Source organism: Neofelis nebulosa, chromosome 11 (assembly GCF_028018385.1).
Source record: "Neofelis nebulosa isolate mNeoNeb1 chromosome 11, mNeoNeb1.pri, whole genome shotgun sequence".
Taxonomy (NCBI): Eukaryota; Metazoa; Chordata; class Mammalia; order Carnivora; family Felidae; genus Neofelis; species Neofelis nebulosa.
This window is the reverse complement of record NC_080792.1, coordinates 2519730-2545437: the sequence shown is the minus strand read 5'-3', so window position 1 is coordinate 2545437 and position 25708 is coordinate 2519730. Positions and strand designations below refer to the sequence as shown.

The following is a 25708-nucleotide window of genomic DNA, read 5'->3' as shown; positions in this document are numbered from 1 at the left end:
CCATCCATCCATCCATCCATCCATCCATCCATCCACCGTCCACCCACCACCCATCTGCCATCCATCTACTCATCCATCCACCACCCATCCACAATCCATCCACCCATCCACCATCCATCCACCCATCCATCCACCCATCCCTCCATCCACCCACCCATCCATCCATCCATCCATCCACCCACCAATCCATCCATCCATCTATCCATCCACCCACCACCCATCCACCTACCCACCCATCCACCCATCCACCCACCCATCCACCCATCCATCCATCCATCCATCCACCCATCCATCCATCCGTCCATCCACCCACCCATCCATCCACCCACCACCCATCCACCCATCCATCCACCCATCCAACCATCCACCCATCCATCCATCTACCTACCCACCCATCCATCCACCCATCTATCCATCCACCCATCCACCTACCCATCCACCCATCTATCCATCCACCCACTCATCCACCCATCCACCCATCCATCCATCCACCCACCCACCCATCCATCCATCCACCCACTCATCCACCCATCCACCCATCCATCCATCCACCCACCCACCCATCCATCCATCCACCCATCCATCCACCCATCCACCCACCCATCCATCCATCCATCCATCCACCGTCCACCCACCACCCATCTGCCATCCATCTACTCATCCATCCACCACCCATCCACAATCCATCCACCCATCCACCATCCATCCACCCATCCATCCACCCATCCCTCCATCCACCCATCCACCCACCCATCCATCCATCCATCCATCCACCCACCCATCCATCCATCCATCTATCCATCCACCCACCACCCATCCACCTACCCACCCATCCATCCACCCATCCACCCACCCATCCACCCATCCATCCATCCATCCATCCATCCATCTACCTACCCACCCATCCATCCATCTATCCATCCACCCACCACCCATCCACCTACCCACCCATCCACCCATCCACCCACCCACCCACCCATCCACCCACCCACCCACCCATCCACCCATCCACCCATCCACCCATCCATCCATCTACCTACCCACCCATCCATCCATCTATCTATCCATCCACCCACTACCCATCCACCTACCCATGTACCCATCCACCCACCCAATCACTCACCCATCCACCAGCCATCCATCCATCTACCCATCCAATTACCCACCCATCTGTCCAGCCATCCATGTATACATCCCCCCCCCAATACTCATTTCATTCCTACGTTTAGCAGAATTCGAACTGCCCCCAATAATTCTCACCCTTATATAATCCTAAAAAACTTATAAACATGATGAGGCATCCCTTGTGATTATATTATGTCACATGGAAAAAGGGAGATTATCTGGGACCGTTTACTCCAACCACAGGAGCCTTTTGAAGGCAGAGAGTTTTCTTCAGCTGGCAGTGGAGGCAGAGGTTAGAGAGACTCTCGATCAAGCAACGAAAGGTGGAAAGCACCGTCTCTGGCTTTAGAGACACAGGGTCCATGTGCAGGGTCCAGAGATTGGCCGCTAGGAGCTGAGGGCGACCTCAGAAGACAGCCAACAAAGAAATGGGGATCTCATCCCAACTACCACACAGAACTGGATTCTGCCAACAACCTGCATGAACCTGAAGCCAGATATCCCCCCGGGCCTCCAGATAAGGGTCCGAGCTGGTTGACCCCTTGACGTCACCCTGGGTGGTGCTGGGCAGAGAACCCAGCACCTCACAGACAAGTTGTGTTTTCAGCTGCTGAGAGTGTGGTGACTGGTTATGCAGCAACAGAAAACGCATCTGTGTCTGCTGTGTGCTGGGGGAGCAGACGGAGGCGAATGAAACCGGGCTCCTGTCCCCGTGCGCTCGCAGATTAGGAGACGGGAATTCATAGGACAACCTCACAGATAAATACACGGGCTTTACACGAAAGAATCTCGTCAGTGGGAGGGCCTGGGGGTCGGAGAAACTTAGCTTCCCTGTGGCCTGGGGTGAGAAAGGGTCAGCCAGACACCAGGGCTGGAGATGGAAAGGGGCCCGGACACGGAGGGGAACGTGGTCCCAGCAGGCCGAGTGTGGGCGCGCTGGGTGTTGAAGGTCACGTAATGTGCTTTGTTCTTAATTCTATGAGCATGAGATGCCACAGAAAGGCCTTTTCAACTGGGACACAACATAACCAGAGGTATGTTTTCAGAAAGCCCTCCTGGTTCCACTGAGGAAAAAAGCCAGAGCCAGGGAACAGCAGAGAGGTTGAGGGGTCAACCAGGCCAGGGATGATGGAGGCCTGGGCTGGGGTCAGCGTTTGGGGGCTGGAGCAAAGTGCAGATCCGGGAGTTTAGGGGATAAGAATCAGCACGGCTTATGGCAAAGCTCTGGGGGTGGGGAGGGGGGGAGGGGGGGACAGGACAGCTTCCAGGCAGCGTCGGCATCGCCTGGGAACTTGCCAGAAGTGCAGATTCTCTGGCTTGTGCCAGGCCTGCTGACCAGAAACCGGGCGGGCCCCGGTCTGCGTGTTGAGAAAGCTCCACAGGGATTCTGATCACGGGGCACCTGCAGAGCGGGAAGCCTCGGGCGGGCGGAGGGGTGGGCATCCACCGAATCAACACGACCGCCCAGAGAGGCTGTCACGTACACTCCCAATGCGGGCCACACTCCCCTCCGTCCGAGCCTCTGGACGCCCCGCCCCCAAACCAAGTCAACAGAAATCTCAGGGCGCGGTGAGAGCACCTTTAGAGGCATCCCCTGGGCTCCAGGGCCACCGAGGTGGCGGGTGTCGGTGCCACCTTCCCCACAGTCTCCCCCGAGTGGCCCAGGACCTGTGTCACCACTGAGGAACCGCCTTCAGGGCAGGGGGGGTCTCACTCATGAACACGGGTGTCATCCTCTCCCCCAGGGAACGTCGGGGAGCTTTCAACACCGACCTGTGTTGTGGTCCCAATGCCAGCCTGGTTGACGCAGATTTGCCCGTTCTGGAAGCGGGCCCCACACATCGCTCTTAGATTCCTGCAGCGATTTTAAAGTGCAAACACTTCAATACATGAACGGGAACTGCAGGAGGAAATGCCGGGCCAATCCCTTCCAGCTTTCCGTACTTCTCCTTCTCCCCCAAAATTTGGCCTCAGAAAACAAACAAGAAGGTAACAAGACTCCAGGCTTCGACGAGCTACAGTCAGTGCAGCAAACAGTGAAGAAAAGTGGAAACATCCTCAGAACACGAAAACAGCATCATGCACCTTAAACATCACCTTTAAACCGTCTTGGTTTACCTTTAGCCCAAACACAAGTTCAACAGTGGCTTTCCAGAGCTCAGCGGGCATCACACTCAAGCTCTGTGCTGACGCCTTCAGCCAGGATAGTAACCTTTCCTCGGGAGAAGCCGTCTGGCCCTGGGTCACGACTGTCAACAGCTGCAAAGTAGCAGCCCGTGGTCCGAGCCCTTCCTGCTGGCCCCAACCTGTGCTCAGGTCACTTCCTTCACTTTGACCCCATTCAGCCCTTGTCCCTGTTGCAATCCTGGGCAGGTCTGAGATCTCCCAGCCGGGTCTGTGACCTCACGGCTGACTTGTGTGAAAATCACAATGTCATCTGATGTGCGTTATCACACCCTGAAACGCCGCACAGAGTAGCTGGGTTGGAAATGTCGTGGGCAGGCGCTCCACGCCCAGAGCTCAGGCTGCCACCTTCCCCACCAGCCACGGGGCCACCCCAGGCTGCCCAGCGCACCCTCAAGACGGCCAACTCGGCACAGGCTTGAGATGGAGATCCAGGGGCGGCTCAGGGTCTCTCGGGGGCCGGGAGCCCTTTCCGGGGCACGTCAACAAGTTAAGGAGCCCTCGTCCTGGCTCGGGGCAGTCAGGCCCCCCACCCCCTGCTCCCAGTCCTCCTCGGGGGCCAGGAGATGTGAACAGGTGCTTGCTTCCTTTGTGGGAGAAGAAGTACCACAGAGGAAAGCTCAAACACACGCCCCACACCTTGACCCCCCTGCGTGTATGCTCACGCATTTACAGCAAATGTGTGTGAGGGGCACCCATGGGGGCGGTGTTGGGGGGAGCAGGTACACATCAGGCCAAAGCAGGAAAGCCAAGTGCATGGCCTTTGCTGGCGGTGGCCATCGTGCACCAGGAACGAGACTGAGTCTGCATGCAGCCCCCGCCACAGTGACTATTAAGAAGGGAAGAAAATGCTGCAAAAGCAGAGGAGGGGTCTCTTCTCAGAGGCCACGTGGCAGGACGACTGCAGGGGGGCAGGGGGGCCCCTGTGCTGTCAGAGTCTCCCAGTGCCGTGTGCAGCGGTCAAAGAAGGTTGGAGGGGAGGTGACTTCCTACTGTAAGGAGCCTTTGGAGCAGGTACCATCTGGGCGCTGCCTCAGACTTCCTCTCTGTAGGACTGTGGGAAAGACAGTCACCTGCTGGGAGAAGATGGAGGGCAGGGAGGGACACGCAACACCTGTAATGGTGTGTGCATTGTGCGGAGCTTGGTGACAGTGCCTTTCTGCTGCTCCTGATTCCTCTGCTCCTCTTGTGTGTGTGCATGCATGTGTGTGCATGCCTGTGCATTTGTGCACACATGTGAGTGTGTGCATGTTAAGTGCATGCACACATATGTGTACATGTAAGTGCATGCGTGCACGTAAGAGTATGCATGTGTGCATGGGTGTGGATGTGTGCGCATGCATATATGTGCAAGTGTGCGCTGTGTGCACATGTATGTGTACACGCGTGTATGTGTATACGCACATGTGTGCATGTTAGTGCACACACGCGTATACATACGTGTACATACATGTGACCGTGTGAGTGTACATGTGTGCATGCCTGTGCATTTGTGCACACATGTAAGTACATGCACATATGTGTACATGTAAGCATATGTATGTGTGCATGTGTGTGCATGTGTGCATGTAACAGTATGCATGTGTGTATGTGTGTGCATGCACATACGCGCATGTGTGTGTTATGTGCACATGTAGACGTGTGCATGCGTATATGTGCTCGTGTGCCTGTAAATGCAACATGTGTGCACATGTGTACACGTGCATGTGCATGCACGCGAGCGTGTGCACGAGTGTACATGTGTGCGTGCGTGTGTGTGCATGGGCACGCGTGTGCTGGGGAGACTAGGTGTGCCGGGTCACGTTGACGCCACCATGCCGCTAAAGGACTTTTGCTGGAAAGCCAATGCTGTGACTTGAACACAGGTCTGTTTCCCTTCCTAGTGTGGGGGTGCCTGGAGAACCGATCCGGGCCACACCGGCTCTACCGGCTCCTTCCGGTCTCCCACGCCCTCCCAGCGCCCACCCTCCGCTCAGGCCCCTGTGTACGTGCATTCTCGGGCACCCTCAGGAACCCACGGGGGCCCCTCTCCCGTCGGAGGACGCCACCTTCTCGGGCGGAAGCTGTCTGTCCTGCAGGCCTCGCTGACCTTGGGGCCTGTGCGACCATCTTCCTTCCAGCTTTCTTTCCCTACTTCCAAACGCTCTCCCTGGGTCCCAGGAGGAGGCTCAGGCCATCCGGCTCTGGCAGCCGACCCCTGCCCTCTGCCTGGCCTGCCCTCGGGTCCCGAGCAGCCCGCACCCTCCCGTCCATCTGACTGCCTGCTGATCCAGCGGGCAGAATAGGGACGTCATCTCTTGGGACAAACTGACAGACCAGGGAGGCTCGCTCCACATCAGGCCTCCTGTTTCCGAGCACTGGCTGACCAAGCACTCGGATATCCTTCTCCCGTGATGCCCTGTTGTCAGGAGTGTGTCCAGCTTCTGGAGAGACTGGCCAGAGGCACAGAGAGACCGCTGGAGGGCTGCTCCCAACAGTCCTGGCTGAAGGTCAGTGAACGGGATGGGGGAGCGGATGCCGGTGGGCTCTCCAGGAGGGACGCAGAAATTAGTAAAGAACAGACCCTCTGGGGGGAGGCTGCACTGACCGGCTCTGTGACTGTGGGGAGGTTCCTCACCTTCACCGGGGGAGCGTCTGTTCCCTGAGGGGTGGACGGCCTCTCGGCGGTGGGGGGAGGTTGCTCCGTGCACATCAGGTTCCGGGAGCCACGCTGATGCTTGGTGAGGGCAGGCACAGAGCACGCGCTGGTGACAGAGGGGACGTGGCCCCAGGCAGGGTGCAGGGGGACGGGGGGGGGGGGTCCATCCAACTGACCCCCTGAGTCAGGGCATGTGAACCAATTACAGAAAGACACGATTCTGAAATAAAACACTGTTGCACTTGGAGGGTATTTCCACACAAATTCGAAGCCACAGCAGGGAGTAGTAAGGTGATCGATAATCCCTCCGGAAGACGGCGAGCAAATTAAACGTTTAAAAACCCTCCCCGCGCACGAGGGCTTCGGTCCGTACCAGGGCCAATAATTTAGGCCAGTTAGCACTGGCAGGAGGCCTTTCAGTGAATCACCCAATAGATCGATCCGCTGAAGGATTAATCGATCCGCATGGGAATTAAGAGCTGGAGTCAGAAATCTTAGATGAAAGGAAACGGGAACAGCAGCAGCTGAAAGGACAAGAGCCTGAAAACACGTCACAGCACGGAGGGCAGGTTCGGAACCAACAGCTCCGAAGCGTGGCAGTGGCCTCTCTAAGAACCGGCACGAGGGGACCTGGGGGTTACAGACGCTCGGACACATCTCCACAAAGAACGTACGTCACCGCCCCAATTTTACACGTGACGCAGTCATGCTTGGGCGGTCTTACCCGCCAGCACCCAGCGAGGAGAAATGCCAACCCGAGCTTTCTGCTACCATATCGTGTGGTTTTTCACGCTGCTTCGTAACGTGTCCTGGGAATTAGACGGACATACTGTCCCGGATGTGTGACGCCTCTGTTCAGTCTCCCTGTAGTCCCACCTCCACAGGGCCCAGAAAGGCCTGGAAGGGCCTGGGAGTGCTGCCATGCATGGGTGCATGCATGCACACGACATCTGTGCGGCTGTGTGCACGGACACACGCACACCAGCACGTGTGTGCATACAGCACTTGCTTAATGAAGGAATCCTTCGTCAGTTACTTCGTGGACTGTTTTTCAAGCACAGGAAATGTTCTGACTGGCTATAGGCACAGTGCTTCATTCCTATTCTGAACTGAGCAGAAATCATCACGACTTTACTGGTTAGCAGGCCATTTGCATCATCAGTGACGCAAAAGTTGTCTGCAAACTACACCCACGGCCAAATCTGGCCCGTCTCCTTTCTTGTACAGCTTGCAAGCCGACAATTTTTTTTTGTTACTTTCTTAAATAGTTTAGAAGGAAAAAAATAGTATTTCATGACACATGGAAAGTATATAAAATTCAAATGTCGGTGTCCATAAATAAAGTTTTATTGGAACGCAGCCTTGCTCATTTACTGACAAAAGCATCTGTGTTCGCTTCCATGCTCCAAAAACAGAGTTGAGTAAGCACCAAACGGACCATCTGGCCTAAAACATTTACTGCCTGCCCCTTTACAGAGAAAGCTTATTGACCCCTGTCATCTATAATCTAATTTTCAGCTCTAAGAACAGGACTAATTAGCCATGCGGCCTCCATAGGATACAAAACGGACAGTTACACATCACACAACTTCAGGAGAAGTCAGCAAACTGTGAGCCCCAGAGTCCAAGAATCTACGTAACTCTTTTTTTGCACTCAGTGCCAGGACGCATGGGAAGGTGTTCCTTGCGCTGTGGAAGTGTTGTGGCTTGACCCATAAGGTGGTGATAAAAATGCATTTGGTTTTCACGTAATGAGTAAAATTAATGATGATTATTTTATGATTCATTATCTTAAAAATTCTTTAAATTTTAATTTAGAGAGAAAGAGAGGGGGGGAGAGAGAGAGAGAGAGAGGAGGGCAGAGAAGGAGACAGAGAATCTTAAATAGGCTCCTCGCTCAGCTTGGAACCCGACACAGGGCTCGATCCCATGACCTGAGCTGAAATCCCATGATCCCATGGGATCCCATGATCACAACCTAAGCTGAAATTAAGAGTCAGACGCTTAACCGACTGAGGCCCCCAGGCGCCCCTTCCCTCCTTTACAATTCTGAAGTTTGTTCGCTAACTCATCAGATGACACACGACTGCTTATTTTGGAAAAATTACCGATAAAGGCCTGTAGAAAACGGAAGTGAGGACTGCAGTGGAGTTTATCTATTTGAAACCAGGTAAAAGCTGAGCCATTCCTACGAATCACAGCACAACAGAAGTCAAACTTGGAGCTCTCCAGTGTGGACGTGAAGAAGCACCATTCACGACGAAATGGAAAGAGGTGCCAGCGTCTACAGCCTCTGAGATCTTTTTGGAACTTTTGCTTGCTGACTGCATAGCTGCGGGTGTTCCGGATTGAAGGGAGCAGAGAGCAGGTGCACGGAAAGTGGCAAGCTTTCTCATGCTTTCAGCCAAAGACACAGGTTCCAGAAACTGTGTCCTTGGTCTTCCGAGAAGATCGGACACTGGCACCAGACCGCCTTACGGGGGGCGTGTGCTGTGACCAGACGAAGAGGAAACAGGGGTCCGTGACTTAACTGTTTTGACCGGCCTCCCTTCTCTCAGCTGAAACAATTTCAAGCTTGACCGTCGCACCTCGAAACATTAATGCTACTTCGTAAGTATTCAGAGAATACTTTGGTCACGCCTTACCCAGGACGGGTCAGAAACAGGACGGCATCGCCCACGGCTCCCAGTGTCAACAAATAATCGATACATTTACATTTTAGTAAATGAGAGAGTTATTTTTAGGTCTCTTCTTGGGGACAGTTGCAGATCTGTTCAGCAGCACTTTCTGTCCCTGGGAGCCAAGGAACAATGCCGTCAAATGTCTGGCACCGCGGAGACGGGGGTTCTTCAACAATGTCTGCTTTTCACAAGCAGCGTCCAGCACCGAGAAAGTGCCGACACGGTGCCAGCCTGGTACCAGCCCGTGTTAGCTGCTGCTAGTGTTGAAGGATAAAAATAACTTGAAAACTCTTCAGGTTAAGAAACGTTCAGGGGAATGCTTTAAAAAACTCAGGCAACGAGACGTGGTTATTCAGATTAAGAAACAGCGATGTCCGGCCAGACACACGGGGAGAAAAAGACATTCCAAGATACCATTTACACAGACGGCCTCAGGTGAGCCCTCTTCAGCTCACCTGCTGCTCTAACTCTTCTTAGATATATGTTGTTTCAGTGAAGGGCACACGAATACACTTTTCGTTTTGGTTTATTTTCTTTTCTGGAAACCATCTCAAGACCGTTTATCACGATCCTATCGTCAGATACCATCCGATGCCACAGGGTGTCCAACTGAAGAAACAGCAAAACTCCCCTAAGTACTTCTGAAGATTTATGTATGAAAATCCTAAATTAGCCACGGGGGTGCTTATGATAATCTACTCTCATGTTTTGTTCCATGAACCTTGACTAGGTTGGTAATTCCGAAAGGAAATTGTAAGCAGAAAGTCAGCGTTTCCACCGCACGGAAGTAAGCTCGTATCTATGCTCTTACGTGGGTGTGTGTTTACAAAGTTCTCTACGGGGAATCAGTCCCCTTGAACCAAACGTGACATTCAAACTTTTGATCACAGGGACAGTGTGCTCATTTCCACCAGTCTTGGGTGAATTCTGGGGTCCGGTTCCTGGTCCCTGAGTATCTGAGACACAGCTGTGTGATGTAACCTGCCAGGTGGCTGTGCAGGCCCCCGGGCACTGAGCGGGTGTCACTGCTCGCTGTCATCACCCAAGGCCAGTGTCCCTCACAGCACGGCAGGGTGGGTTGCAGAGTCACCTCGGCCTGTATGTCCACACAAGTTCAAATGCAGTGCATGAAAAGTCCTCACCAGAAAGTGGTTTACAGGACGCGAAGCTTTTGATCTGCATGAATATCCCGCGTCTTGTAACGGACTGAGCAATGGTCGCGCTGTCACGTGAGGGGGCTACGTTCTCCCTCTGCTTCCACGAGGTCCCAGAGTTGAGGGACAACAAAGGCAGAACACGTCAAAGCTGAGCCATCCACATCTGCCTAAAATACCGTTTTCACAGATGCCACTCACACCTGAACGGGCAGAGCCGGGATCTCACACCGCCTCTCCCTGCTCACACCGCCTCCCCCTGCTCGCACCGCCTCCCCCCTGCTCGCAACACCTCCCCCCTGCTCGCAACACCTCCCCCCCTGCTCGCAACACCTCCCCTTGCTCGCAACACCTCCCCCCTGCTCGCAACACCTCCCCCCTGCTCCCAACCACCTCCCCCTGCTCCCACCGCCTCCCCCTGCTCCCATCACCTCCTCTCCTCCCACCACCTCCCCCTGCTCACTCCACATCCCGTTCCTTGGGTGCAGGAAGAGGCGCCCATCTTGGAAGGTGTGAGCGGTGGGCTTTTAGTCCAGGGAAGTGTCGGCTTAGAGAAGTTACATTGGAAAGTGATCACCCAATGACCGCAACAGTTCACGGAGGCTAGAGAAGAAATATCTAGGGTCTCTCCATCCCTGCGCTGCCTGCGCACCGGACATCTTCATGGATGGAGCGAATCAGACACGAAAATGCACTTTTCCAGGGGGCGGTGGACGGTGTTCGACAAACACCCAAATGCAAATGGCAGACATCCACAGGGAAGCAGAGGCAGACAGCCTGCCCTCTGGAGCTCAGCGTGCAAACAAAATAAAGCCACGGCGGGCAGGCGTCCGCCCGAGCCAGCAAACACCTCTAACCACCGAGGCCGTAAACAGCAGCGGGGCTCACACTAGGCAGGATGAAGAGACAGCCCACACACCCACCAGCCGGGACGGGACCGACAGCACAGGGGGCGTCCCCAAGGAGCGAAGCCCGAGACACCCCGCCACGTGGACAGACCTGCAAAGCGCTGAGCGAAATGACAGAAGTGTGCAGATCCACAGACAGAACGTGGCTTAGCGGTTCGGGGACTGGAGGTGGCAGAGAGGGCGGAGAACCGCCATCGGTGCGTGAGATCTCTGGGACAAGAAGCTTCTGGATTCGGTGATGGTGAGCACTGCCCATCTCCGTGAACTCGATGGGCTAGAAATCGCATCTCAATAAAGCCGCGAACAATGAAAGCAATGACGGAGGTCACTTCACTCGCGTTGCTTTACTACAACTTTTCAACAAAACAGAAGAGACACCAGAACAAAAAAGGGGACGCGTTCAGATTTTCCACGCAATGGAAAGAAGCCAAACCATGTTGAGTATTTAATTCCTAATGCCGGCGAGCGCACTGATGGTGATGTATCTATGCAATAAAATAAGTAGATCTATTACTTGTCAGGAGCAGATTCTGAGCAAAACTTACAATCACAGGATTACTGAAAACCACTGCAGAGATAGAAATGTAACGATCTTCCGTATTGTGGCCTCCGCACAGGACCGCCAGGCCGGTACGAAGGATGCTGTGGGCTGAGAATCAAAGATCTCAGTGTAACAGGTGTCTCTCTGGCTTTGTCTCCACTGGGAAGCACACTCCTGCTCAAATCCTCTCCCGGGGCTCACGCACTCAACAAGAAGCAGACGAGAAGTGGTCCCAATGGCTAGTACCCTTAGCTTGCAGGAGTGCTGTCCCCTGAGGATGACACAGGCAGGGACCGGACCCCCGGCTGAGAAGGTGGCTGTGGAACAAAGAGGCGCCAGGATGGCCCATACGGGAGGGGAAGGTAGGAAAAGTAAATGTCGTCCTTACGAGGTCGATGTATTAGGCCCGTTACTGACTTCGCTCCCCCCAAATTGCTGCTATTATAGGCTCTGTTTTACCGATGTCAACAGCGAGGCCCAACAAGGTCAAAACAGAAAACACGCACTTATTAAGCAAGAGGCGGGATTTGAACCCCATTCAAAAGCAATCTCCAGGCGGGCAGGGTCCCGGCTGTTTCGTTCAGTGCTGTACCCCTGCACTCAGACGCGGCCTGGGGCGAAAGCCCCACGATATCGTCCCACGATAAAGATCAGTGGGACAAGTGATTCCTATTTCCAATAAGAAGACAACCTTCGCGGGATGCACTAGGCGATATGGGCCGTGTGGTGAGAGCGTCGTAGCCCAGCCCCCGTTTAAATCTGAGCAAAGAAAACATTGCTCTATTTTCTGTCTTTGAAGTTCCTGCAAGTGTAGGGTCCAAGCCACGTGGGGAGCTCCAGGGGGACCTGGACGTGATGCCCGGTGGTTTGAACATCCTCACTTCGGGAAGCCAGGCCTCAGGTGTGCAGGGAAGGGGGAGCGCTGCTGTCCAGCCCCGCCCCTACCGACCACGGTCTCTGCTCACACGCAGGTATGCTACGTGCTCACCACTGCGTGCCCCCTGATGACCCTCGACTCCCCGCGGGAAGCCCACCCCTGCAGCCACAGGCACAGGCGCCCTTTCAGGTTTCTCGGAGTGCGGACGTTGTCACCGCCGAGGCCCTGAACCCGGTGACGGCAGCGATGACAGAAGCCACACGTTTTCCGCGAGCAATTCTATTCCCACATTCTTGTCCTCTCTTGACTCCGAGAAGCTGTATGTCCCCGGAGCACCGCGGCTCCACGGAAGTGTCTGGAAACCTGGGAGCTGCTGACTCATCGGGACGATCTGGCAGTGAGCCCTCCCCTTCTGGCTCGTGGATCTGGCCGAGGACAGACATGGTTGCAAAAATAAGGACTTGAAGACTCACATAGTCTGTTACCGTTTTCGAAGATAAACTAGGGTTCTGAAACGCGAAGATGCGTTCTATTTATACTTTAAATGTCAAACTATGTATTTCCCCCTTCGTGAGCTTTGTGGGAGCCGGCTGCCAGCTACCGAGTCACTGTGCACTCGATGACGGGGCCCCAGCTCTACACACACCGCGTGGCCACTGACGAGCGCAAGTTCTGTGAATGGCTTAGAAGCGACAGCCTTTGAAGGATTCATACCGGTTTGTGCAATACTTCTAAGGCACATCTCCGAGCGCACCAGCCCGCCGCCGATCGTCCCGGACACGCAAACTTGGAAAGAACATTTCCTGGAATCCAAGGGGCGTGTGCAGAAGACACGACCGTGATCCTGACATCTCAGCCCCTGGGGCTCCCGCCCTGCCCGAGGGCCAAGGTGTCCACACTTTCTCTTTGTCCTCCTGTGGCCCCCTCCCCCCCAGCTGGCTCCCCACCCCCACAGGATCTCAGGCCTTTATTTCTCTAACTCAGTTGGAATGACAGTGAGAGCAAGAATGGCTCAGGGGACCAGACAGCATCCCCTGAAGGATGAGGCTGATTCCTACGTACTGGAAAAGCCGGAACCACAACCCGCTGCTCAGGAGGGAAATGCCCAAGGGACCCCCCAAGTCCTGCGGGATAAACATCCTGCCCCTCTGTTCCCAAGAAAAACAGCCCCAGCGACTACTGTGCTCTGTGAAGCAGCCCTGAGAGCACAGGCTTCCTGATCCTACTGAAGCCCTTTAGTCATCCATCCAGGCAAGCCACCGCCTACAGGGAGGCCCCCAGGAAGCCCTCTGTCAGCACACTCCACCGCACAGCTGGAGCGGCGCTCGCTCCTTGGGCGCAGAGCCTCGCGGTCCACACGGCTGCCCCCGTGCCTGCAGACAGGCGCACCTCCACCCTCGGGCCTCTGACCCAGCTTGGGGTCACGGGAGACCCCTTACTGTGTGTGTGAGGGTGAGCACGTGTGTCCATGCACGTGTGAGTGCGTGTCTGTGCACGTGTGCGAGGACATGTAAGGGTGAGTGTGTCTCTGCACACGTGGGCGAGTGTGAGCATGTCAGCACACGCATGGGAGAGCGTGAGCACAGATTCCAGTCCGCTGTGGCAGGTGCCGCACAGGCCGGCAGAATGATGGACAAATCTTGTCCTGAGGCCCCGAGATGACCCGGAATCCGAGGAGCGAGCGTTGCGAGGACCTTACAGAGCGTTACCATCTGGAGGCAAGTGCCCCATCCCCTCGTCCCTCCACGTGTGGCACGCCATAGTGACGAAGGGTCACATTCCGGTTACGGGACCACCGGTTACAACACGTGCTCATGGTGTCTTTGGTTCTTAAGAAAGACTCCGAGAAAAAGAAACTGAACAGTAAGACATCATTTTTTGAAGTCACTGAAATACAAAAGTTTCAGCTAGAGGCAGAGGTAAGACCCCCCCCCCCCCGGTATTAGAGAGACAGGGAGGAAGGTAGGGGTCCCTTCCTGTACACATTTTATATAATCTGCAAAGTCCTGAAATAAAAACGGCCCGGATACACAAAGTCTACCTAATGAAACATTCCGGTTAGAATGTGCACGAACTGCATCCGTTTACCTGGATTTCACCTGCTGGCGACATGATGTGTCTCCAGCCGCCTCTGACCCCCCGAACGCGGGCATCTCCAGCCACCTCTGACCCCCCGAACGATAACATCAAATTTGCTGGCACTGTGCTGTGTTCATCGTCTAGATTAGAAGCCCGCCTGTCACCATCATCACAGCTGTCCCCTACCACACAGACGTGGGACTGTTTCTTTGGATCTGGAGCCTGGTGACATTCCACACAGCAGGAAGTCTGGGTGAAGCAAGGACCCGACTTTCACCCGTCAGTTGCTGTGAGCTAGGAGGCTGTGGCCACTGGGCCCGCGCGTGCAGGAGGGACAGGGAGGCGTAAGGACCACGGACAGCTTCCTAGGAAGTGACACATCACAGCTCCGAGGGCAGAACCAGTCAGAGCACGACTCAGTCGCCAGTGGTGTGGACAGGAGAGGGGTCAGTCGGTGTGCTGGGGAAGGACAGCTGCGAGGCCCCGTGTCCGGCCCGCGGTGCCACCAAACTGGAACGTAGCATGGTGTTTTACTTTCCTTTAAAGACTTCCTTCCTTCAGTTAAAAACCATCCAGGGTAACGCTCTCGGCAGAAGTGAGGATGCGGGCAGGCTCACCCCCGAGAGGATTCACTATAGAAACACGCAGGTCCCTCCCGCGGCAGGAGGAGAGCACCACAGGGTAGGGCCCCCTCCCGAACCGTGGCGGGCAGAGAGGGTGTGAGCACTGCTCTGCCCGCGGGCTGGTCCCCGGCCCCTGGACGTGTTCCTTGCGGCCGAGGCGTCAGGAGGACACAGTCCACAGCCGCATGGCAGCTCCTGAGTTCACCCTGCGAGTGAGTCCGGGCTGGGTGTGCGGAGGAAGCGAGAAACGTAACTTTTACTGGGGGAGCCACACGCGGGTGCTTTCAAACTGGGGGCCTGAGACCCACGAGCACAGCAGCGGGTCAGATGAAGGGATCCATAGACAGAGGCCCGGAGGATTCTGAGTCCCCGGGTCTCAGGCTGGGACACGGTGCTGTCCACTGGCCACAGCCCATCACAGATGCTATTTGTGCCTTTGTAAGGTCTGTGTTCCCTCTTTGTTCTGGAAGTCTTTCAGTTGTCCTATTGTGGCTCTGATGGCCTCGAGTGACTCTTAGCCGCCCATTTTATGGCGAAGGCCACGCCAGTGGGGGCAAGTGCACAGGGCAGCCACCATCAGGCCTCTGTGACTCCGGACGCCCAGCAAGCTTGTGGTGCTCCCGAGAGTCGTTCCTTCTGCAGTGAGCCTCCACGGGTGCAGCGTGGCCTGGGCTTGGACCTTGCGATGCTCGCGGCCACCTCCCAGCCTCCTTCTGGACCCAGTACCCCCTCCCTCCTCACCTGACCTCACCAGCGGAGACGCTGGGGGAGGTGTTGGGAACGTGTGCTAGCCCGGGCCTGCTTTGGAGAAACCTTCCTCAGCTCTCTTTAGAAGGTGAAACACGGGTTCTGTCTCCCAACGTAGAAGGCCGTGAAGAAGCCGCCAACACTGGCCTCTGCTGGGGCAGGTCAGTGGCGAGGACAGCAGGGCGTGCCATGACCGTGAGGAGATGCCCCGCTCGGTGCCCCACACCCTTGTCTGCAGGGGCTCCTTGCTGTCACCGGGGGCATCCTCGGGGCGGCGTGCCATGCAGGGTGCACCAGAAGGTGGGACCGAGCTGCTCAGCTGGGGGCAGCCCCTCCCCACAGGGGCCGCGTGGCCAGGGTTTCACCATCATGCGGAATTTCTACGGAACAGGTTGGCCAGCAAGCCCCAAAACTACAAACCACGTCTGTGGACCCCGTCCTCACGAAAACACTGGGATGAAGGCAGTCTTGGCATCTGCCAGTTTCAAAGGACCAAAGCCACTCCCCGAGTTTCAGAGATAACGTTGTCAGTGAAGCACATGTGTGCACACGAGTGTGCATGCAAGTGGCCAATGCGCATGCACACGCACACGCGTGTTGACGTGCGGCGCTTATGCACACACGCATGCGCATGCATGTTCTGATGCATAACACGCGTGCACACATGCACACGCGTGTTCTGACGTCCGACGCTTATGCACATGAGGCGAGCTTCTCGCTAGGGGAAAGCTCAGGTTGAGGATGGGCAGTCCGGGTGGCCTGGATCTTGGAACACAGCAGTTTGCGGAAGAGGGGGCAGCGGGCTGGGGCAGTGTCCCTCGGATCACCGCGTTATCGCCAGGTGAGGACTCAGCCACACGGGGCTGGCCCTCCGCGAGCCTGCGTCCGCCACATGGACTCACCTTCCACAGGTGGCGGGGAGGCCGACAACACACGCGGGCATGGTGAGCCCAACCCCAGACAGCAGGGGGCAGTGTCCCCCTGTCCCGGCCAGACGGGGCCACGGGACGGGCTTGTGTGCCGGGGCCGCGTGACTGCTTCTGGCCTGGGGAGTGTCGGCGGAAGGGATGAACCCCGGCTCCCTGACGATTAGCCACCCCCGGCTCCCCAGGCCCCAGGGGAAGCAGCCGGGGCCTCTGAGTCGCTGCTGAGAGGACAGCTGCCTGACCTTGCCGGGCTGTGACACAGTAAAGCCGTGTCACGGAGCTCTGAGATTTTGGTGTCTGCAGGGTGGGCTGGCATAGCCCACCCGTGCCAATGCAGCTGTCTTCTCAGTAGGCGGGTCAGAGGAGTCTTTGCTCTGCAGGGGACATGGGGGTGCAGACTGGAAGGTGGGAAGCTTGCTTCCAGATGTCTGGGGAAGGAGGTCACAGAGGGAGGGCACAGCCTGTGCAAAGGCCCTGCGCTCAGGAGCAGAGCAGGTGGGTGAGGGAGGCAGGGCCGTGCAGGAGGTGCAGTCGGAGGCCTCCGGGCCCACTGGGAGCCACAGACTGTGAGGAGGGTGGCGGGCTCTGAACAGGGAGGGGCGTGAGGGCGGGGCCTGGCCAGAAGCAGGAGCCAGGTGGGGCTCCCAGAACCACCTGGGTGAGTGCCAACGGTGGCTTGGACCGCAGTGATGGACAGGCGGGAGCTAGACAAGCCTGCCAGGGTCCCGGGGGCATTAGAGCCCGGCGCTGTGGGCAGAGGTGCACCGGCCACACTGCTGTCCGAGCGGCAGAGGACAGGGAGGCCCAGAGTCCAGCCAGAACCGGTGCGTGGTCACCAGGCACCGGCCTCCATTCCGTCCTGCTCGCCCACTACCTTCCTCAGGCGTCCCTGTCTCCGGGAAGACAGCGCACACACCTCCACGCACCTACGTGTAAACACTGCCCACCCAAGGGTCACACGGCATACCGACTCTCGAAGGCGTGATGGATTTCGTTAGGGAGGCCAGACACTCGGGGGCAGCTGCACCCTGGTGGAGACGCTGGGTGGCGGTCCTCCCTGGTGAGCTCCACCCAGCGTGGCTCCTCTTGGACGCCCTGGACTCGTCACGACAGCCCAGGGCTCGGCCGTTAGGGAGTCAGCAGGCGCCTGAGGTTGCCAGTCCTGCCCAGAGGTCTGCGGGCCAGAGTCCTAGATACGTGGCCAAGCCATGTGTCCAGCAGCTGGTGCTGGGGGCTGGCGAGTAGAAGCAGACGTCCCAGGGGGCCTGAGCGCCCACAGTCACTGCGGGTGCCTCTGCGCTCTGCCCCACTCCCCACCCCCCGGAGGGCATCGTGGCTGGAAATAGGTAAGCTCGGGGAGCGGGGAATTGACTTTGCTGGGGAGGGGGGGGCAAGGGGCGGCCTGGGAGCTGCCAGGACGCAGCAAATCTTCACAGGTGTCCATGGGTCCAAGACGCACAAGTACCATCACAGTCACTGAAACGCACAGACTAATACGTATTACGTTGTCTCACTGTTTTTGACGTATCCGTCAAATAGAAACGGAAGCGGCCTCTGTTCTCCCCGGGCCCCCCGGGGCTAAGCCATTGTGCCCTCCGTGGGGCTCAGAGCAGGGCCAGGAGCCACAGTCTTGTCCTTGTGGCCTTTGAGCCTCTAACCGTCCTGGCAGTCAGGCCCTCGTCTCTACAACGAGGGGTCAGACAAGACGATTTCCAATGTTCCTTCAAGTTCTCGGCTCGTGGTTTTGACTCTACGGTTTATATCTGCCCCCAAAGACACACTCAGGACGGATTCTGTCCCTGGTGCGCATACGAGTAAGAGGGCTCAGGCAGCCATCGAGCCACAGGTGGCAACAAAAGCCAGCAGCCGGCGTTCCAAGAGTGGGTGGTGCAACAGCCGTTCTCGGAGGGCACCGAGGACCTCCCCAGACAGACAGTTAACGAGGGGTTCCCAGGAAGGCACAGAGCTATTACTGAGCTGACAACCCTCTATCAGTAAGGACTACAACCTACTAGTTTTGTAGCTTAATCTACGAGTCAGGATCGATTCAACGCAAAGATTCCTCGACAAAGCATCTCAAAGAGCTTTGCTCATGGAAAGGCCTTGGAAACCACAAAAAGCAACGATTGTTTTAAGGCTACGTGAAAGCACTCAGGGAACGTATCTTTCTGTCTGCGGCACAGCGTTGCTCCTCCTGGTCCTGCTCTTATGGACACTTCCCACCAGGAGGGACACCCCCACCCCGCCTGGGTCCCTCGAGGCATGTGAGGGGGCCATGCGTGAGACCCACAAGGCGAGGTCACCAGGAGGACGCGTGCATCACACCCAGCGCCCGGGCACGAGGAAGCTCGTTACCCAGTTTATTTCAATTTGCCTGTGCAACTAACCAGTGCGTTCGCCGGACAAGAACCCCAGGGTTGCTGACGACCGCAGGGTTATCTGAGACAACAACTTAAACAGGAGGGAAATTCTCACAGCTGGCTCAACAGAGCTGCGCATCCTTTGAGGAAGGCAAGGAGCCTTGGTTCTGCCGGTGGGGCTGACGGTCCCGGTGGGAGACGGGAGCGTCAGACACGTGCACATTCCCTAGCTGGTTCCTAAGCTACGGGTACGTCTGCTGTCCCTCCTGCCTGCCCGGGGGGGAACCAAGACACAAGATGAGCACACGGGCAGAGATTGCACAGCTAACAGGTGGTGCGGCTGCATTTCCTCCCACGTTAATGGGAGAAATTAAAAAAAAAAACAAACGGACTGCATCTCACTTTCCATTTGGCATCTGGGAATCTCCGGGTTCAATGAGAAGTCCAGCTTTGAGCAACTGCTGTAGGGCAGACCCATGGTCTTACTTTAGTCGACCTCCACTCTGCGCTTTTTATGTTGTATTGTTTCCTGGTGCGTGAGCCAACTCAAGCTTTGTGGCATGAAGATACACAAACACACACACACGTATCTGTACTTCAGATATGTGTATACACTTCAGTGTTTCTAGTAGGACTACTCTTTGGCTTCGCCTTAAACACGGCTCACTGTATCTCCATCATTTAAGCACCAAGGTGCTGGTGGATCTGCACAGGGGTCCGCACTCAGCCACGCGAGGGGTCCTGCAGGCGATGTTCTCGGGACCCCGACACGCGGCGCAGGTGCGCCCGAATCTCCCTGACGTGCCGGGGCCGCATCGCTTCCGCTTGGACTTTTGAGATGTGGGTGGCGTCCAGAAGGAACCACGGTTGTCTGGAAAGAGCAGGGGTGCCCTCTTTTGGGGATTTTGCTCCTTTGTCACTATAACTGAGGGAGACCCAAGGCGTCTGCTCGTGGCAACTGCATCGTTCCAGCCCGTGTTTCAGTCCTGGGGCTGGTGAACTCTGGAGGGAGGGGTGGAGGTACGTGTTCCTTGCTGGCTGGGCTTCAGATGACAAGGACCACGGATGACGCGTGTGGGTGTGTGGTTCAAAAAAAGCTCAAAACCTGGCCTACCACAAAACAACCTGGTTCCCCAAAGCTCAGACAACACAGGGTTCCCTAGGCTACCGTGTTTCCTTCCTCTTCGGGTAACTAGGCAAACAGTCCTGAAGTATAACCACACACTGTCATAAAAAAACACTACAGAAAGGGATTTATACATGTGCTCTGATGAGTTATTTACTTAGGTCAACAGCAATCTTTCATTCGGATTTTCCCTTGAAATGGAAAAGTCAATACAAATCTTTGGTGCATCACCGTGTAGATGACCAGCCGTGGCCTTCCCAGAAGTGGGGGCTAACTGTGCCCTTGGTGATTCTGAGTGTGTGGCGTGCAGGCCGGCAGCTTAGGGCACCTGCACCACGGTCAGCGCAGACCTCTCTTGGCCCCTCTAGTCCCGTCCTCCATGCGGGGCTCCTACCGGCCGCGGCACGACAGTCTTTTGTCCTGACATTCACAGAGACCTCGAGTACATCCTGCAGGAGCGTGTCAGGTAAGGGATAAGGACCATTCTTCTGACAGGCGGACAACACGATCGTTAGGAGCCTGGAGATTACTGCTAAACGGGTGCCACTGACTCAGGGCTCACAGGGCATCGCGAAAGCATGGCTTTTTATCGTACTTGGGAAACTTCTGTACTTTTTACCCTACTTCCCAGTCAAGAAAAGTGGGAGAGGGCTGCCGATTTCATTTGGAGTGACATTTGTACAACACTTTGTAATTCATTTAAAATTTTTTTTAATGTTTGTTTATTTTTGAGACAGAGAGAGAGAGAGAGCACACGTGAGCAAGTGGGGGAGGGGCAGAGAGAGAGAGGGAGACACAGACTCTGAAGAGGTTCCAGGCTCTGAGCTGTCAGCACAGAGCCTGAGGCGGGGCTTGAACTCACAAACCGTGAGATCATGACCTGAGCCGAAGTCGGACGCTTTCCGGGTGCCCCGGACACTTTGCAATTTAGAATGAGTTCTCATATGTATTTCCTGAGATTATACAGTCAAGACCGGGAGCCAAGATCACGTTTGCTTCTCTTTTCCCTGTCACTCTGCCCCTCTAGCCTGGGGTTCCTTTGCATTTCAGGAAAGCGCTAGGACGGGTTACGGGTGGGAGACTCTCGTAAGTCAAAAGCAGGGGCCCAGCCGCTTTGCGGGGCCGCCTTGTCTGCGTCTTCAGGCTTGCTGAGCACAGAACAGTGGGAGCCAGGAGGCCCCTGGGCCGTCCTTACTCAAGGTCGGAGGGCAGGCTCCTCGCGCTTCCCTCTGCGATGACTCAGCCTGGGTCCAGTGTGAGCCGCACGTGCCGAGGTGATGATTCGGGAGCTGCTTCCTGACCACGTGAGGGTGGCTGTCGACCCCACATCCGTAAGCGTCTCCAGGGCTCTAGGCCCCAGAAGTCACGGTAAACACAAGAGGCGGAGGGGGCCCGTGTCAGTATTCTTCCCACCGGGAGACAAATCTAAGTTTGTCACATGACTGAAACGGCAGCATCTCTGCTGGTTTTCACCATCAACTGTAGGCAGCCATTGTCCAAAGTGTCTCTCTGGGACCACGGTCCAAACCGTCCCTCTGGGACCACTGTCCAAAGTGGTTTCAGAACCACTGTTCTGAAAACAACCGGGGGAACAATGAGGAAGGTGGTGGTTGCTTTAAAGACAAGTAAGCTTCGGGGCGCCTGGGTGGCTCAGTTGAGTGTCCGACTCTTGGTGTTGGCTCAGGTGATGATCTCACAGTTCGTGGTTTCGAGCCCCATGTTGGGTTCTGTGCTGACAGCGTGGAGCCTGCTTGGAATTCTGTCTCTCCCTCCCTCTCTCTGCCCCTCCCCCCACCACTCTGTCTCTCTCAAAAATAAGTAAATAAACTTTAAAAAATAAAAACAAGTAAGCTTAGCCAAATCATTCCAAAAGGTATTCTTATCATATAGAAAGCTTAAATTTGGACATTTTTATTTTGTCATTTTCTTTTACGTGTGTATATACATATGCAGTTGGAATACAGGAGGAGAGAGAGAGTCGAGAGAAACCTTTATGTTAGAGGTTCAGAGATGGACTTATTCTCGAAATCATCGACGCTCGGACATTCCCTTCAAATCTGCAGACTGCCTTCCCTCTGCATTCAGAACACCTGTGGGGGGCGCCTCGCCTCGAGAGCTGCCTCTAAGGCCTGGAGACCCCACCTGGAAGGCAGCGGACTATACCCCTCTGCCCAATTCCCGTGAAAATCGACGTGCAACACGTACAACCAGGTGGGTATTGATTCCCGTGGCAGTATCTGACTGGTTTCCGTTAAACGAATCTTCCTGGTTTTTCCGTCCCTGAGCCTCCGGGTTGTGCTGGTTTTCATTACAGTTTAAGACCCCGAGGAAATGGGCAGTGGGACTTGTGTAATTACGAGCGCTTACTCAGGGCAGGATCACAGGAACAGAAGGGATTTTTGAAAAAGAACAAGCAAATCAGGAACAAAAAAATTGGGGTGGCTTTTCCTGCCCGAGAATCAAATGACAAAGAAGCCCTTTCCGTCAGTAAGCAGCGGCCAGGCCAGGGAACGTGGCGAGAGGCTGTCGGCTGTCGGCCGGGAGCGCCATGATGTGCAGGTGCAGGGGGGGCTTACTTCTGTAGCCAGAAAACCGCTCTCCTCTCCTCCTCTCTACCCTGTGCCCTCAGGGTCCTGGCCGGTCCTCTGCTGCCCCCTTGTCCCCTCCTCTTTGGGAATTCTTGGAGAAGAGAACTCAGTAAGGCGTGTGGACAGATCTGCTTGGCCGTGTGACCTTGGGGGCATCACTGAGCATCGTGGTCACATGGGAAAGGGGAGTTTTTTCCATGTAAAATCAGATGAGAACTCGTTTATTCTCAGGGCGGGGGGTGGGCACAGAAATGGAAATGAACAACGTATATAACGGCGACGTGTGTCAGCTGGGCTCCACAAAATGTACACTTTTATAGAAAACAGTTATTTTCCAACGCCTCCTGAGTCATTCCTTGTGGTTGAACTATCTGGGCTTTGGGACCGTTTCACTTCCCTGTTAGATATTTTTCACCGGCACCGTTAGGTTTTCCACCCCCAATTGGTCAAACAGATGATGAGAGAAATATAGTATAGTGAGGATACACGTGGGAAGTCTCTGGCCTCTGTGTACAGACAGGCACACAACACAAGAACCCGAAGGGGACGGGCCCCCGGGGCGGTCACGTTGTTGGGGAGAAGAGACAGCAGGTGGCTAATGAAGGGGAGTTACCTCCACGTTTCTAGGGGGTCTGCAGTTTTAATACTGAGAACAGAGCCATGGATTACTCATGTAACAATAAAATTAAAACCATCCCTCAATGAGTGCACGTGCACAAAGATGTCACACGAAGCCACGTCTACAAGTTCCGTGTCACCTACCGAACACGTCACTGTCTTCCGAGGCCTCCCGGGAAAGGTAGTGGGGGTTCCTCCTCTTGCTAGATTCTCCTGTGCTCGTGTCTGCATCCTGGGAACAAAACAAAACAGACAACACCCTTTCTTAAGATGCAGTGTTTCACCTGGGTGCCTGGGGGGCTCAGTGGGTTAAGCATCTGACTTCAGCTCAGGTCGTGATCTCATGGCTAGTGAGTTCGAGCCCCGCATCGGGCTGTGCTGACAGCTCAGAGCCTGGAGCCTGCTGCGGATTCCGTGTCTCCCTCTCTCCCTGCTCCTCCCCCGCTCGTGCTCTGTCTCTCTCAAAAATAAAAATAAATAAACATTAAAAAAAAAAAAGATGCAGTGTTCTATCAACAAGCTAGTTGTAATACATTTTTCTTCTTGTAAACTTTGTGGCAAGATAATTAGCTCAGGGTGGGTTTTCTGCGGAGAATTCTGGATTCCGGCCTGTTTTCTCTGCCTGGGCTTGCAAGCATTCTCTTGTTCCAGGGGATAGATTTTCACACAAAGGAAATTGCATATCACCTCGGATAAAATAAATCAGCTACACATCACGGCCTGCGTTCCGGAAGCCGGCCCAGTGGCTGTCTGGGTTGCAGGAAAGGACGGATGCCAAACCTGACTTTCTTGAATTCCAACTCTGGCCTCCTGGAAGCCAGGCAGGGCAGCCTTGGTGGGAGGCCGGGCAGAGACCTCCCCTCTGCTCCTTCCTGGGGCCCTAACGGCAGCACCAGAGTGCACGTTCTTTTTGATTTTAGGATTTTAAGGGCATAGAGTAGATATGGTTTAGCTTCTATTCTTTGCAGTCAGTCGGGAACGCTCGCATAGATGCCCCTGCAAAGGACCCTGACAAGCACAGCAGGAGGGCCTGCTCTCCCCTCCCCACCACATCTCCCCCTGCCCCACCACCCCGTCAGGGGATCCTTTCCAGCTTGTCCTGTGCTCCTTTAGAAGAGCCTCTGCACGGCGCCCGGCACGGCCTGACCTGCCTCTGCGGCCAGAGCACGCGCCCCGACCTGAGCCATTGCCACGAAGGCCACCATTGCCGGTGACTATTCACCTGGTTTGCACTTCTCCCGGTTACGAGCAGCGCCCGTGAGCTGGGGTTGCTGACTCACGGGCCACAAGCCCAGGGTTCGTTCCCGGACTCTGCCCCCGTGGCTCGAGGCTCCCGTGGCCGCACTCCGGCCTCCACCCTTGCTCTGTATCACTTTGTCCCAGGCCGCTCTCATTTCCTGAGGTTCCAGCTAGGACTTTTTCCTCTATTTTACAATCTTTTCTTCGTAAAGAGAGGAGAAACAGTGGCTCCAGAGCCATACTGCCTGGGTGTATACTCTGGCTTGGCTCTTATTTACTGGCTGTGTGACCTGGGACAAGTCACTTAACCTCTCTGGGCTTCAGTTTCCTTTTCTATAAAAGAGAGGAAATACTGATATTGCTTATCGTGCTGGTAGTCGGGGTTAATAAAGTTAATATTTGTTAGTGTTTCAACACACCTGGCGCACAGAAACTGTAAAATGAGTGTTTGTTAAATAAAAGGGAAACTCTGAAAAAAAAAAAGTGAACACCCTCCCCTCTGTCTCAGCTCTGGCTCTTGGCTGCCCCTCCCCCAGCTCTGTTCCCAAGCTTTGTCTTACAGCCGATGGGCCTCACCTGCCCGGCTTTCCCCCCTCCACTTCTCCCATGCTCTGGCAGATCTCTGGGGGGCCTAGAGAGCGGGCACGTGGCCCCGAAGCTGGGCACCAGCCCTGCAGAAGCTTCTGGGGCCGGCTGGACGGGCGTCACCTCCGGGCACTGCCAGCAGTGTGCTCCCCCTGGGCCAGGTGGGCAGGAGGCGGGGAGAGAGATGCCCTTTGTGACGCCAACGTGCCCAGCCAATCTGACCCAGGAAGTCCCGCCCCTCCGTCCCCCTCCTTCCCAGGTTCCGGGCTCTACTTGGGTCTGCATTGCAACAAAACCCATCCTAATACGAGTCTTCTCGTGAGGAGGCCATAAGTGACTGTCCTGTCAACATAAGGTCTGATTCAGCAGGATGGTTCACAGTCAGGGAGCAGCACAGGCAGGCAGCCAGCAGGTGGGAGAGCAGGTGAAGGCCCAGGCTGGAGGTGACCTCTGTGGCCTTGGGGAGGTGGAGGCCAGCCCTCTGGAGTTCACACCTGTGCTCCCCACCACTGCCCCCAAGTCCCTCTGGAAGGCTCTAGCCCAAACAAGGGTAGGGTTCCCGCTCCTACATCAGCATGGGGTCTCCTCTCCCACACCGGCGTGGGGTCTCCACTCCCCATAGGTAAGGCAGGGGCAGACGGATGGGTGAGATCCCACCGGCCAACATTTAGAACCCGGTTCCTACAATTAAATGATGTCCAATGTTATA

At 55.6% G+C, this 25708-nt stretch overlaps 2 protein-coding genes across 8 annotated transcripts in view; both read right to left on the bottom strand.

Moving 5' to 3' along the window:
- The window catches only part of MBP (myelin basic protein), a 116440-nt gene that overhangs the window by 42607 nt on the left and 48125 nt on the right, over nucleotides 1-25708 (bottom strand). For 2 of the 7 annotated variants that reach the window (XM_058691779.1, XM_058691778.1), the window contains exon 3: nucleotides 23320-23407. The exons of the other annotated variants lie outside the window; for them this stretch is intronic. In XM_058691779.1, the coding sequence (XP_058547762.1) occupies nucleotides 23320-23407 (88 nt within the window). The remainder of the gene's footprint in view (nucleotides 1-23319; nucleotides 23408-25708) is intronic. 7 annotated transcript variants of the gene reach the window in all.
- Nucleotides 989-10064, bottom strand: LOC131489878 (uncharacterized). The gene is made up of 2 exons (XM_058691782.1): nucleotides 5927-10064; nucleotides 989-5834 (listed from the first exon to the last, which is right to left on the bottom strand). Exons 1-2 carry the CDS (start codon nucleotides 6602-6604, stop codon nucleotides 5478-5480), a joined length of 1035 nt encoding a protein of 344 aa, XP_058547765.1. The 5' UTR covers nucleotides 6605-10064; the 3' UTR covers nucleotides 989-5477.